The 12,189-nt window shown below is 50.0% G+C and overlaps 5 protein-coding genes across 5 annotated transcripts; 3 read left to right on the top strand and 2 right to left on the bottom strand.

Annotated features, from left to right (window-relative positions):
• Nucleotides 1–524: 524 nt before the first annotated feature.
• BDR25DRAFT_267817 (amino acid transporter) lies at nt 525–2,368 on the top strand. The gene is made up of 7 exons (XM_033687074.1): nt 525–606; nt 656–1,081; nt 1,141–1,287; nt 1,341–1,753; nt 1,815–1,842; nt 1,895–2,010; nt 2,083–2,368. The coding sequence occupies exons 1-7, from the start codon at nt 582–584 to the stop codon at nt 2,188–2,190; spliced, it is 1,263 nt and encodes a 420-aa protein (XP_033543874.1). The 5' UTR covers nt 525–581; the 3' UTR covers nt 2,191–2,368.
• Nucleotides 2,369–4,550: 2,182 nt separating this feature from the next.
• Nucleotides 4,551–5,251, top strand: BDR25DRAFT_345205 (uncharacterized protein; the record flags this gene model as incomplete). Its single annotated transcript, XM_033694022.1, has 3 exons — nt 4,551–4,608; nt 4,638–4,827; nt 4,894–5,251. 3 exons carry the CDS (start codon nt 4,551–4,553, stop codon nt 5,249–5,251), a joined length of 606 nt encoding a protein of 201 aa, XP_033543873.1.
• A 464-nt stretch (nt 5,252–5,715) lies between these two features.
• Nucleotides 5,716–7,574, top strand: BDR25DRAFT_72602 (uncharacterized protein). The gene is made up of 2 exons (XM_033698959.1): nt 5,716–7,005; nt 7,055–7,574. The coding sequence occupies exons 1-2, from the start codon at nt 5,809–5,811 to the stop codon at nt 7,427–7,429; spliced, it is 1,572 nt and encodes a 523-aa protein (XP_033543872.1). The 5' UTR covers nt 5,716–5,808; the 3' UTR covers nt 7,430–7,574.
• A 789-nt stretch (nt 7,575–8,363) lies between these two features.
• Nucleotides 8,364–9,675, bottom strand: BDR25DRAFT_359080 (uncharacterized protein; the record flags this gene model as incomplete). The annotated part of the gene is made up of 8 exons (XM_033696041.1): nt 8,364–8,432; nt 8,473–8,721; nt 8,793–8,867; nt 8,906–8,948; nt 9,003–9,107; nt 9,191–9,439; nt 9,490–9,558; nt 9,605–9,675. 8 exons carry the CDS (start codon nt 9,673–9,675, stop codon nt 8,364–8,366), a joined length of 930 nt encoding a protein of 309 aa, XP_033543871.1.
• Nucleotides 9,676–11,153: 1,478 nt separating this feature from the next.
• On the bottom strand, nt 11,154–12,154 carry BDR25DRAFT_235673 (NAD(P)-binding protein; the record flags this gene model as incomplete). The annotated part of the gene is made up of 2 exons (XM_033685516.1): nt 11,154–11,560; nt 11,620–12,154. 2 exons carry the CDS (start codon nt 12,152–12,154, stop codon nt 11,154–11,156), a joined length of 942 nt encoding a protein of 313 aa, XP_033543870.1.
• Nucleotides 12,155–12,189: the final 35 nt, after the last annotated feature.

Genomic DNA, 12,189 nt, shown 5'->3' with positions numbered 1-12,189 from the left:
GTTGGTCTATTCTAGCTGGCTTCCGTATTAGGAACCCCCACCCTCAACACCAACTCTAGTTCTCTCGTCATAGCCGAGTCGTTCAACCTCAGTTCAACAGTCCTTATCAGCCCCCGTGTTATCTAAAGCATGGAGCAATTCGGAACACATGGGCGATGGGTAGCTATCTCCCAGCAGACCTTGTCTCCTCCTTCTTCACTTCCCAACATTGGCACTACTACAGCTCTCGTCACCACACAGCACCACCATCAAAAAATTCCATCCCTGCAACATCGGCGCTGTTATGGCTACTCTTTCCATACAAGAGTGGGGTTCTCAGTTCTCGAGTGAAGACAATTTTTCCTCTTCCTGCTCTCCCATCGACCCTCCTGCGACGGCTATGGTCATTGACAAAATCTACGACAATCCCATTCACGAGCCGAAACCTGTCGACCTCGAGAAACATACTGCAGTTTCGAATGAAGAGGGCCATGTGAGGACAAACACACGCTCATCCCAGAGAAGAAAGTGCTCACACGACACAGGTTATTGATGACCCTGTCTTCGGCAATGAGGCGGGGGCAGCTATACATTACAGGACGATGGAATGGTGGCATGCCGGCATCCGTACATTCCCTCACACTATACTTTTCTAGTTACTACCTAACGTCCACAGTCATGCTCGCAGAAACGATCTCCCTCGGCGTGCTCGCCCTCCCCCAAGCCGTGGCAATTCTCGGCCTAGTTCCAGGCCTACTTCTGATCCTCGGTCTTGGACTGGTGGCCACTTATACCGGCTACATCATTGGCCAATTCAAGGAGGCTTATCCTGCCATGCAATCATTCGCCGACTGTGGAGAGCTCGTAGGCAGATCCATCAGTCCGCTCGTTGGCTGCATATGTAGGGAAATCATGGCGGCTTCTCAGGTCCTTATCTTAGTCTTCATTATGGGAGCTCATATACTGAGCTTCGCGATCGCAATGAATGCTATGACGGATCATGCGACTTGCACCATTACGTTCAGTGTTGCAGGGCTGGTAGTTTGTTTTGTGATGGGGTTACCGCGAACCTTGAAGGCCGTTAGTTACCTCTCTGTGTTTTGTAAGTCTCCTTCATTGACTAGGGCTTTGATTGAAGAGGTGTGGGGTTGACAGATGTAGCATGTGTATCCGTGATCGTTTCCGTCGCCATCGCGATGATCGCTATAGGAGTCACGAAACCAGACATGGGTCATATCGTCGTGGTTCACAACGGCATTCCACTCGTCAAAGGCTTAGGTCCAGTCATGAACATTGTTCTAGCATACGGTAAGCCCTCACTTTGAATTTCTTCGTTATCCGCTAATAGACGTTTTTGGCAGCTGGCCATGTGGCATTCTTCGGATTTTGCTCTGAACTAAAGAAACCTCGAGACTTTCCTAAAGCGCTGGCATTCATGCAGATCAGCGCCATCTCCTTCTACATGCTGATCGCCGCCATAATCTACTACTACGCTGGACCTCTCGTTGCCTCACCCGCCCTGGGCTCTGCGTCCCCAATTGTCCGCAAGATTTGCTTCGGGATCGCAGTGCCCACCATCATTATTGCAGGCGTAATCAACGGATCTGTAGGCTGCAAGTATATTTATGTACGCATATGGAAGGGTACAAACGTCATTCATCAAAACAGCGTCAAGAGCCTCGGGAGTTGGATCGGCATATGTGCAGTATCTTGGGCGGTGAGCTGGATCATTGCGGAAGCGGTTCCTAATTTCAATCTGTTATTGGGGTTGATTGTGAGCACACTCCCTTGTTACCGTGTGAGATGTGACATAAGACTAACGGTTCAATGTGTAGGCAGCTCTATTCTGCTCCTGGTTTAGCTGTAAGTCCACATTCCCCTTTCAGTCCTTATGAATGGTTCTAATCGAAACCAGTTTGCCTGCCAGCAAGTCTCTGGCTTTGGATGAACCATGGACGCTGGTTCTCTTCGTCTCGCAAAGTCACTCTAACGATCCTTAACATCGGTATATTTTGCCTCGGCGCGACCATAGTATGTCCCCCTCCCCCTCATTCCCTACGTGTTAGAGGAGATAATCATGGTATTCTGACTCTAGGCTTGCAGTGCATAATGGGTATGTGGTCTTCAGGGGTCGAACTCAGGCAAGGTTCGGCCGGGAAACCGTTTTCGTGCGAGAGTAATTGGCATCCAATGGCCGAAAGCAACCTTTAATTCGACGAGCCGAAGTTTAGCGCCTTGCTAGGGGCCAGATTGGGTCAGAAGTTGTTAGTTTCCAGATATTAGACCTGGAGTTCGTCGAAGAAGAATATGTGTGCTGCAGTGGGAGTACGTTCACATTGATGGGTGAACACAGGCTTGAGAGAGCTAGCGCGCCCAAAGTGCCGGTCTGGGGGGAGACTGCTAGAATGGAGTTGGCGTAAATGGCGAGGAAGTTATCATATTAGATGTTCCCTTCTCAGCGTGTGGACTCTGTGCCTGGGATCGAACTATTTTTCCTTGCTTTGATTGTTATTCAACGGAGTTGGGCCCGTTGCCGGTTTTATGTTGCAGTTTACGTTCGATAGTCTTCATCACAACTATAGTGTCCATCTTGACCCAGACGATTCGCATCCTCATATCTCGCATTAGTGCAATTAACTGCGGGATAAATACTAGTCATCACAAGAAGATGTCCTCCCCTGCAGACAACGAGCGGTGCATATGTATAGTCCAGGTATCTTGCGAAAGAGTGTTTTCTAGGATTGAAACACTGGGATGGGGTGGAAAGCCGGAGATGAAGGTACAAGTCCGATGTGGTGAATTGACTAGCTTGAGAATCCAGCCAGCGTCTGAGACCGAGAAACAACATACTCCACTTCGTTCCCCTCTTATGCACCAACGCCGAGTTTTGGGTCCAAGGTCGCTGTATTCAACAGATGGGGAAGTTGAGGTTGGTCGTGCTGGATAGATTGGCATTCGGTTTCAAGTGATCGGTAGGACGACATGGTATGAGTTTCTCGACGTACGCGTCAAGTTATCTCTCTTGATCAGACCAGATCAGATCAGTTGTCTTTATTTAGAAGAGTGGGGACTAGCTGATGTTCCCGTTGTGGAGTGAAGTGGCGAGCAGTGGGGATCTGTTCTGCATGAATGTTTCGTTTCAACGACTGTTTCCAGACCTGGCTCCAGTGGAGCAGCGCCACAGTCGTTGGATTCGGAGCTAAGGGTTTTCAACAATTCGATTCTTCAATGCAGATGCTGGCTGGATGCTGGGGAGGATCACGAGGATCTTGGTGCTAGGAAGTGGGTATGATGTGTGGGCTGTCCTGTCACCTGTGTATATTCGCTTAGCACAGGAAGCCTGTTTCGTTTCAGCGAAGTTTCGAAACGCGCGTGGGAGAAGTCCCTCCCCATGAAGTGCCAGAAGCGTCCGTCGTTGGAGGATTTAATGAGAGGGAAATGCTTGATTTTCGTTGTGATGCGCATGGAACGTGATCGAAGCAGAAACGTAGGTTGTACAGTACGGTAGGATTGGAGGATTATTATTATGACTTTGAGAGGAGTGAGGGCGGCTTGATGGGCCAACGATCATGCTCACCGCTGCACTGCTACGCGCTCCACATCTTGGGGGCAACGGTTGGTCATCACTAGCGTGACAGGTGCAAGGCACCTTTGAGGTTGTTTACAAGCATGAATTGAGATTTGATATAGGTGAGAAGGAAGAGGCTGTGTACAGCGCAAACGTTCTTTCCAACAACGGCAATGCAAACGACTATTGTAATGTCGTAATTACCTTTCGCTTTTGGAGATTTGACGAGTGGTGAATGTTGGAAGGAAGGCGAATGAACGCCGCAAGTCGTAGATTAAATCTCCGTATCACAACAGTCGGGTTCACATCTGAGGTCAGATCTAAAAGAAAAGCACAAACGATATCCTGAGAGATTCGTGCGAAATGAAATGCATGTTGTCAGATCAGATAGCCTCGCAGCGGTTACTCGCTAAGAAAAGACGTAATATATCGACTATGCATGCGGGCTTAGATGAAATGTGATGGGCGCCGCGAAGATATGCCAAAGGAAAATGACTTCGCATTCAGCACGCCAAGATGAGTAGCCATTCAATATCTGCTTGATGTTAATATCCATCATTTATGGGCTCGCGGTTGATGAGACGACAGGGACTAGGTGTTGAAGAGGAGCGTGACCCGGGTGGCGCTGAGGTGGAGGTGAGAGCTCATCTAATTCACGTTTTCCAAATGGGGGTGTCAAGGCGATACTCTGGTTAGTGGGATCCGAGGCATCGCGGTATGCTGAGGCTGGGATCTAGCATGGCCGTATCCTCAGGTTGGGATTCAGAATTCGAGATGCGTTTCAAGCATTCTCGAGCCTCGGAAAGCTGGCGGGCCGTGTCCCATCCTGCGGAAGCCAGAGTCTGAATGATGTTAAGCTTCGAGAAGAGACGCAAGAGATGCGGACAAGGCCCAGGTGGTGGCGGCGGAGATTTCGCGGAACACTGTGCTGGGAAGCGATTCCCGTTCGCCAACTTTTGCTTGAAGATGGATTCTTGGTGTTTCGAGCGTGGCTCTCGCATTCATGCCCACAGGGGCCGATGATGTCAAATTGGATGGCGCACACACAATTAAATTGCTCGGTGGGTGCAAATTGTGATGGATGCCAAAGGGGTTTGGTGGAGTCGCTGGTGTCGCACCTTGATGAAAGCGGAAGGCTCCAAAGCTTGTTCGGAGATTTCCCGCTGGCTTCTGTGGCTGGACGGTGAAACACAGAGCGAAGCCTCCTGCGCCCAGCTCTTATCGCGCCGAGCAAGCAGAATCCACAAAAAAGACATGAATAATGAGAGCGAACTGAGCCTGTGAGTTGAATTATTTAACTTTCGTAGCCGCACAGGCTGACCATGGACGTAATGAACAGTGTGTAGGCACGTCTGTGAGGGAGCGCTGCTGTGTCTTGTCTTCCGTCAGCCGCAAGATGCAGGCTCCCGACAACAAACGCACATCTGCTTGGTACCCGCTCGTATCTGTTTTAGCAGGGGGATCTGCGCAGGCCATGTTCTATTTTGGCCAAGCCGAGTGAAACGCAATTTGGAGACCCGTTGGCCGGTCGATGGGCGGCAGTCTTTGTCAGAAGAAGAGCAGACGAAAGAGCAGACCGAGGAAGGAGAAGCAGAAGAAGTAATCCGTCTAGCCCCCAACGTGGCCGGCGAGAGCGCTGCTGTCGTACGGAGGGGAGCGATGCAGAAGAGTCCAGCAGGCGTCTTCGCCGTACAAGGCGAGTAAGGCCGTCCATCCAGCGCCGGCAACGTGCTGGCAAAGCTGCCAAGCGGCGGCTCACCACCCCCAATGTCAGGCGGTGAGCCCGCTGACTGGCTCCGTCCATGCAGGACGCCAAACCTGTTCCTGGTGGCCGCAGCTCTGAGCGCTCCACACAGGGCTCCCTGCTCGTGACTGTCCCTGGCTGAAATTAACAGCCGCCAGGGGTATGCTCCCTGTGCGCAGCTTGTTTCCTTGGCGGGCTTCCTGCAATCAATCTCAGGCCCTTTCTTATACCACCTCGGCCGCCGTTCTCTAATCCCTCTTTTTCCACCTCCACCGCAAGGCTTCACTTTCTTTTCATACACTCTTTTCCGTCTGTTAGACGTGTCCCTCATTTATACCAACTCAAGTCACTCCTTGGACTCCTGGCCTCTCTGCAGAATTGATTTCTGCCTGGTTTTCTTTCGCAGTATCAATATCCGGCAAAACGAAACGTCCCTGTTCCTCGTCAACCTCTACCAGGAAATTGTGAAGCCTTAGCAATCTATCCTCTAAGAAAAGAACAAGGAACATCTTTCAAAATGATGAAGCTTACTGCCGCTTTCCTCGCCGCTTTGGCGGTGGCTGATGCCTCTGGTGTTCATGGACGCCGACATGCTCGCCGGCAGTATGGATATGGTGGATATGGCGGCTCTTCTTCTGCAAGCCCTGCTGGTTTCACCAACAGCTCCGTCCCGGTCGAAGTACCAAGCAGCACCGCTCTACCTGTCGAGACATCCTCCCCCGTTGTGATCTCCGACCCCAGCTCGGCCTTCCCCAGCTTCACCTTCCCTGGCACTGGAACCTCCGTCTACCCATCCAGCGCTGGTGTTGAGACCCCAGATAGCAGTGCCCTTCCTGCTGAGACGAGCACTGGCTTCCCCACTTTCCCTGGCACTGGCAGCATCCCAACCTTCCCTGGAACTGGAACCGGTGTCTACCCATCCTCCGTCGGGGTTGAGTCAACTGGTCTACCAACCTTCGCCACAACCGCGGCCCCGACTTTCCCCACCACTGGATTCTCCTTCCCAGTGACTGGTGCCGCAAACTCAACTGGTTCCCCTGACATGGTTACCTCAGTCATCTACTCTACCCAAATATTCACTGTCACATCCTGCGCTTCGACCGTGACCAACTGCCCAGCCCGCTCAACCGTCCTCGTCACCAGCGTTGTTGCCGTTGCCACCACGGTATGCCCTGCAACTGAGACTGGTGTTGCCCAAGGCTCTGTTGTTGAGTCATCGGGCCTTCCCGCAGCTTCGTCTGATGTTTCTGTTATCGTCGCTTCTGAGACTCCGGCATCCATGATCACTCACTTGATCACCAAGACTGTTACCTACAGTGTTGGTGCTAGCTCGACTGCCCGCGAAACCACGCAAGAGATTGTCGAGACTTCAGTTGAGACTGTTTACAAGACGATCTACATCACCAAGCCAGGCGGCCCGAAGGAGACTGGTCTCCCAACCAGCGTTGGCGCCGTCGACACCCCAACTGGCACCACGACTGTCTCCTCTACCTCTACTACTACCAAGTACATCACCGTCTACCCGTCTCCTAGTGACACTTCGGTTGAGGCCGTTGGCTCAGTGGTTCCTACTGGCCCAGGCGGCGTTATCCCCACTGGCCCAGGCGGTGTTGTTCCCACTGGCCCAGGCGGTGTTGTTCCCACCGGTCCTGCTGGCGGCGAGTGCGCTGCTCCAACTACCGTCACGGTCACCGCTCAGGAGACTGTCACTGTCGTAAGTTCAGATTGGGCCAAATTATAACGGCATTTGCTAATGATAACAGACTGCTGGCGTCGTTGAGACTCCAGTCAGCTCCACCTCTGTCGTTGAGGAGGACGTCAGCACTGCTCTCCCCACCGGTACTGCTGTCCCTACTGTGCCCTACCCCATGGGTAACAGCACTGTCATCCTCCCTACTGGAGGCTCAACCGGCTTTGTGACCTTCACAAAGCCCATCGGGCCAACTGGAGGCTTCTCCTTCCCCGCATCGTCCGCTAGTGGCGTCGATGTTCCTACTAGCGTTCCGATCTTTTCTTTCGTTCCCTCCGAAGTGCCATCGAGCACTGCCCTGCCTGCTGAAACGTCAGTCATCTCCTCGGCACCCATTGGTACTCCCACTGGTGGCTACGGTGGCTATCGTCGCTTCCGCTTCTTCTAAGCGCCTGGCGGTTTCCGGTTGAGGGGATTTGAGGATTGGATTCAGTTTCTCTTCTCGGTATGTCTACGTTCATGAGCCAGGGGTTCTTGCACATACCTTTTTACGTCGGATCTCTTGATCCTATTCTTTGTGTTGGGCTGCTGTTTCCGTTCCGCGGGCGGATACAGGGTTTGGTGTTGGGGTTGGCTTCGTGGGCGGGATGAGAGGAAAGACAAGCCAAGAGACAGTCCTTATAAGGTTGCACGACAATAACAATCCTTGTCTTTTCTTACAGATTCACGCGAACCCAAATGTACCGTCATGGGGCGGAACCAGTGGCCGAACTGTTCAATGTTTTGATGCCATGCGTCACGAATCTTCTCTTCTTGCATATTTCCAACTTGTTTGTTCCCATGTGTTTTAGAAAAGGCCCATCAGGCATGGCGGCGGAGTTGAATCATTCAGCATTTCACACACATGCATTATCATCAAAGACTTGCGTTCTGAACGAAATGTAGCCTCGAACCAATATATCCACTGAAGTTTTTTTGGCGATTTGAACACTCCTTCGTTGGCAATCTTCCTGTGGCGCAGTTTCTTCTCCATCCATTCCCCTATTTGCTCTTGATCTTCATTGTCAATAGTCTAAGTTTTGCAAATCATTTACCCGGCGTAGCCCTGGCGGCCACGGCCAAGTTGCAACTTAAATTGCTCCGAACGATCCTTTCTATGCACACACAGACATCTCTGAGACCAATCCTCTCCTGTTAGTGATGATTTGTCGAACCCGTGCACGTTCAGAATCCTTAGCGAGGCGTTCGCCATCTGTCCATCCAACTTTGTAATCACCGACTGTCGACGTTTCATCAAGGCATATACTCTTTTCCCAATCCCGTCCCGAGGGAAGAGGGAGCAAGCATTCTGAATCCCAGGAACCTGACTCCGCCACACCCTTTCATAAACTTTCAACGGAAACGCATGAGTTTGGCTGTCGCGTGGCGGGATTAGGGTCCGAGGTCGACCACTAGGGTTCGGGAAGTGCAGGCCTTGTTTCGTCCTGCCACTGGAAACGGCATGCCGAACTGGCCAGAATTCATGCGGAATGAATCGTAGCGAATAATTTTAGAAGCGAATTGTTTAGGTTTTGGCCTCTCGGTTGGAACCCTTTGGCCACATTTTGGCGGAGAGGCGTAATTTCGCTTCTGGGTTTGAGATTTCAAACGATTACTGTGTGGTGATATAACTCCAATCCGGTGGATTGGGATCGGGCGATTGTTTGGGCCGAGAAGGCGATTACGACATGGAACTGCATGCTTTAGAGATGAGGCGTTGATCGGCAGTTAACAACAGGTTAGGACGGCTATACAGCTAACTTAGTGATTACAAGTTTAAGAGGGTTAGTGAGTCTGTTTACAACGTGTTTTAACCCAACATTGAACATAATTAGGATAGAGCAGGTCTAGTATTCCTCCTCCCTGGATTTAGAAGACTGTTCACTGGGTGCAAATTTCTGTCCTGAGTTGCCTCAGGCATGTCTGTTCTACGTAGGGTTAGATGATCAAAATCTTAAGATGTCGTACAACCTCCACGGCACATTAACAGGAATGCTTGGATTCTTTCAAGGCAGTTACTGCAATCAAAGCGAGTGTCCAGAGGACTCATAGTCCTGTTATCTTTCTCGTCTGCAATCCTCCGCTGTCTTTATAGAGAATCGTTGTTCCATTCGGAAATCGTGAGCATATTATGCGGATAATCTAATGATTAGTGGTGGAACTGCTATACGCAAAGCGACGGCGAAGGTAAAAGCCATGATGCTTAAGTGCGATGAAGGAAAGGGCGGTGGATGGAAGGCTTGTTGGTACTTGAATGTTTGTGTATAACGCGAAGTGGAATTCACCACCACACAGGCAGCTGATGCAAAGCCCAATTAGAACCAGTGGTTGTGAAGTATACATATAGGATAGTAAACCTGAAAAGCTGTGATCTGTACTTGAGCTGAGAATATACCAAACAAGTGAGAGATACTTGTGACTGAAGGAGGGCCATGAACATATTGTATAGGTAAGACCGAATGTTTGAACACTTTGAACTCGCTCCTTTGTGTCCCTCGCCAATCGAGAGCTCGAACACCTTCTGCGCAATCTAGATTGCTATCATGCCCGGGCGCTGGGTTCCTTAGGCTATGGTCTAATTCACAGCGAAAGGGAATAGCTATCGAAGCATTGGTTGTTACCAACCAACGACTCTATAAACCTGGAGACTAGCATTCCTAAGCCCAGAGGACATTTCCAAATGGAGTTACCGCTCATCGCCTCTCAAGAAGCTCAGGTCCAATTTTCAATCGTAGTCGGTCAGAAAGAGGCTAGATTTCTAGCAGGGGATGATTTATCTACATCATGTTAGCACAGATAGTGTGAAATTAAATAGAATCGGCCTAACTCGTTAAATCTCTTGCTAGAATATTGGAGAACGTTAGCCAGTTGCAAAGACCTGTTATGAATCACCCCTCTCATGTTCCCTCACCTGTGCTAACATGTAGTAGAATACGGCGGGAAATGAGAAGTGGTACTGCGCTGAATCAGATCTGCCATCTATGGGTACCGGACCAATCTATTTGGATGAAAGTGCTAGAGAGATGGAACAAGAGTCGGAGGCCTGAACAGTTCAATGGTCATAGTAGGTAGCTCCGAGCTCCCCTAATGTGTGTTATGCTAATGGATAATTGAGCTATGCTATGAGATCGGTATCTTGTTTAAACCTGTTGCCGATGCTGGAAATGTTACTGGCTAACCTTGAAGTAAGCACTTGAGAGTTTCTAGATGAAGGAATGTTGTTAACAAGAGAGATGAAATGCTACCCAAGATTTATGTGCTACATTTCGTCATACGTTGCAGAAAGCAAGTAGATGCGGCAACGCGATGATGCGCGATGCCCTGCTCTGTGATGTAATGCGCTGCTACCTTGACGGGACTGGGGTGTCTTTTGCAGCGGATATTCGCTCCGACGTTCTGATCTAGATTAGAAGCATTATAACTTCAGGCGCAGGGCGTCGTCTTCAAGCATGTACCTGAACTAGACCATAAGGGTATTTTAAGAGAAAGAAAGCAAACATGCGTCGTGATACTCCATAAATAGCGAAATGGGTGCAAAGGAATTTGGCGCTCTTCTATCATCCATTTATTTAATAGCCCATTATCTTAAGAGCTGATTGTGGAGCGAGGATCGGGGCCACAAAGCCCGATTGCTGTTCTACGGTCATGTGGTGAAATATGTATTCGGGAAGGGGTGATGCTGTGGCACATTTGACAAGGATCGGCCGGACAAGGAGCGGGACGGGAGAGAGCTGAAACATTTCCGAGAATCGACGGCCAGGATGATGCTGAACTTGATTTTAGACGTGGCTGAATAAAAACTGAGGTCGATAAGATGGTGAGGCAGGAAACGATACGAAAGCTGATACGATCTATATCTCAGGATACGAGGACGAGATAACAATCTTTCCGAACGCTGAAGTTATTTTTGGGCATGCTGCGTTGCAGAGGAGTCTCGCATATATAGTTTTACGGGGGATTACTAAAACCTAGAAGGTCGCTGTGTGGGGATTGAGCTGCCAGACCACTACATGCCGAAAGGGTGAAAATAGTCAGTCCTAAGAACCAAGGGCCGAGGTCTCATAGGATAGGGTGATGTGGCTTCCACAGATCCAAGTGTCAAAGTACAAAGGAAAGAACTTGAATTAGAATAATCACAACCTTGGCTTAGATGGGAATTCGCTGTCCAATCTAACAAACAATGGTGCCTTTCGTCCGCCTCTGAAGAGATCCAACATCTCCTTGCTCATCCATTGCTCCCTCGTCTTCGCCAATCCTCTCTCTAAGTCCACGAATTTATCACCCTGAATAAAGATACCCGCTCCATTCGCTGCCTTTCCCTCGTTGAATAGCCAGCACACCGCCAAGGCGACCGAATCAACCTTATTGATCGGTACTCCCTGGATTGCCATCTCCTTTGCATACTGTTCCGGTGATTTACCGGTCTCACGGTTGCCGGAGGAAATGATGGGGGTTACAGTGATAGCCGGTGCAACTACAGATACGGCGATGTTGACTTTGGCGCACTCCTGCTTAAGAGCGCGCATGAGGCCGACAATACCTATGAGTAACTAATCAGGTCTTATTTCTTACTTCGGATAGGAAATAGTGTAAACCTACCATGCTTAGCAGCAGAGTAAAGAGGAGCACCTGCGCTGGCCAGATATCCTGCCAGGCTGGCCGTCATCGTAATCTGTCCGCCCTCTTTGTTCTTCCTCAAATAGTGAATCGCTAGTTTTGTTGTGTCCGAAGCAGCATCCATATCAATATTAAGCACCCTCCTATCTGGTTCCTTCAATTTTCCATCCGCATCTAGATGATCAGTGAAGAACTGGTCTTGGTATTCTGCGATACCAGCATTCACAAAGACAGCATCGATGCGACCAAATTTTGCATACGCAGCTTCAAAACCCGCTCGCTGATATTTCCATGATGTGATGTTGCAGGTATGAACTAGGAGGCGGGAGCAGTCGTGTTTGAATGTGGAAGGCGGGCCTTTCAGATCAATGAGGACCAGGTTGTGCTTTGGATTTAGCTGGGAGAGAAGAGTTGCTGTTGCCAGGCCAATGCCCGAGGAACCTCCTGTAATGATGACAGTTTTGGTACTGGACATGAGGTCGGTGAATGCTGATGCGTCCGGGTGGAAAAGCGACATGATGAAGAGTATGAATAACATAGATGTAGTGAGAA

The sequence above is a fragment of the Lindgomyces ingoldianus genome, assembly GCF_010093535.1.
Source record: "Lindgomyces ingoldianus strain ATCC 200398 unplaced genomic scaffold BDR25scaffold_31, whole genome shotgun sequence".
In the NCBI taxonomy this organism is placed as follows: domain Eukaryota; kingdom Fungi; phylum Ascomycota; class Dothideomycetes; order Pleosporales; family Lindgomycetaceae; genus Lindgomyces; species Lindgomyces ingoldianus.
Note: the sequence above shows the minus strand (reverse complement) of the source record. Positions and strands in the feature narration are given on the sequence as shown.

Excerpts from the sequence above, each read along its gene's own strand:
- BDR25DRAFT_72602 (XM_033698959.1), top strand. The coding sequence starts at position 5,809 with ATGATGAAGCTTACTGCCGCTTTCCTCGCCGCTTTGGCGGTGGCTGAT. Across the intron at positions 7,006-7,054 it reads CTCAGGAGACTGTCACTGTC|ACTGCTGGCGTCGTTGAGAC; the intron begins GTAAGTTCAGAT and ends TAATGATAACAG.
- BDR25DRAFT_267817 (XM_033687074.1), top strand. The coding sequence starts at position 582 with ATGGAATGGTGGCATGCCGGCATCC. Across the intron at positions 1,082-1,140 it reads TAGTTACCTCTCTGTGTTTT|CATGTGTATCCGTGATCGTT; the intron begins GTAAGTCTCCTT and ends TGACAGATGTAG. Across the intron at positions 2,011-2,082 it reads TTTGCCTCGGCGCGACCATA|TGCATAATGGGTATGTGGTC; the intron begins GTATGTCCCCCT and ends CTAGGCTTGCAG.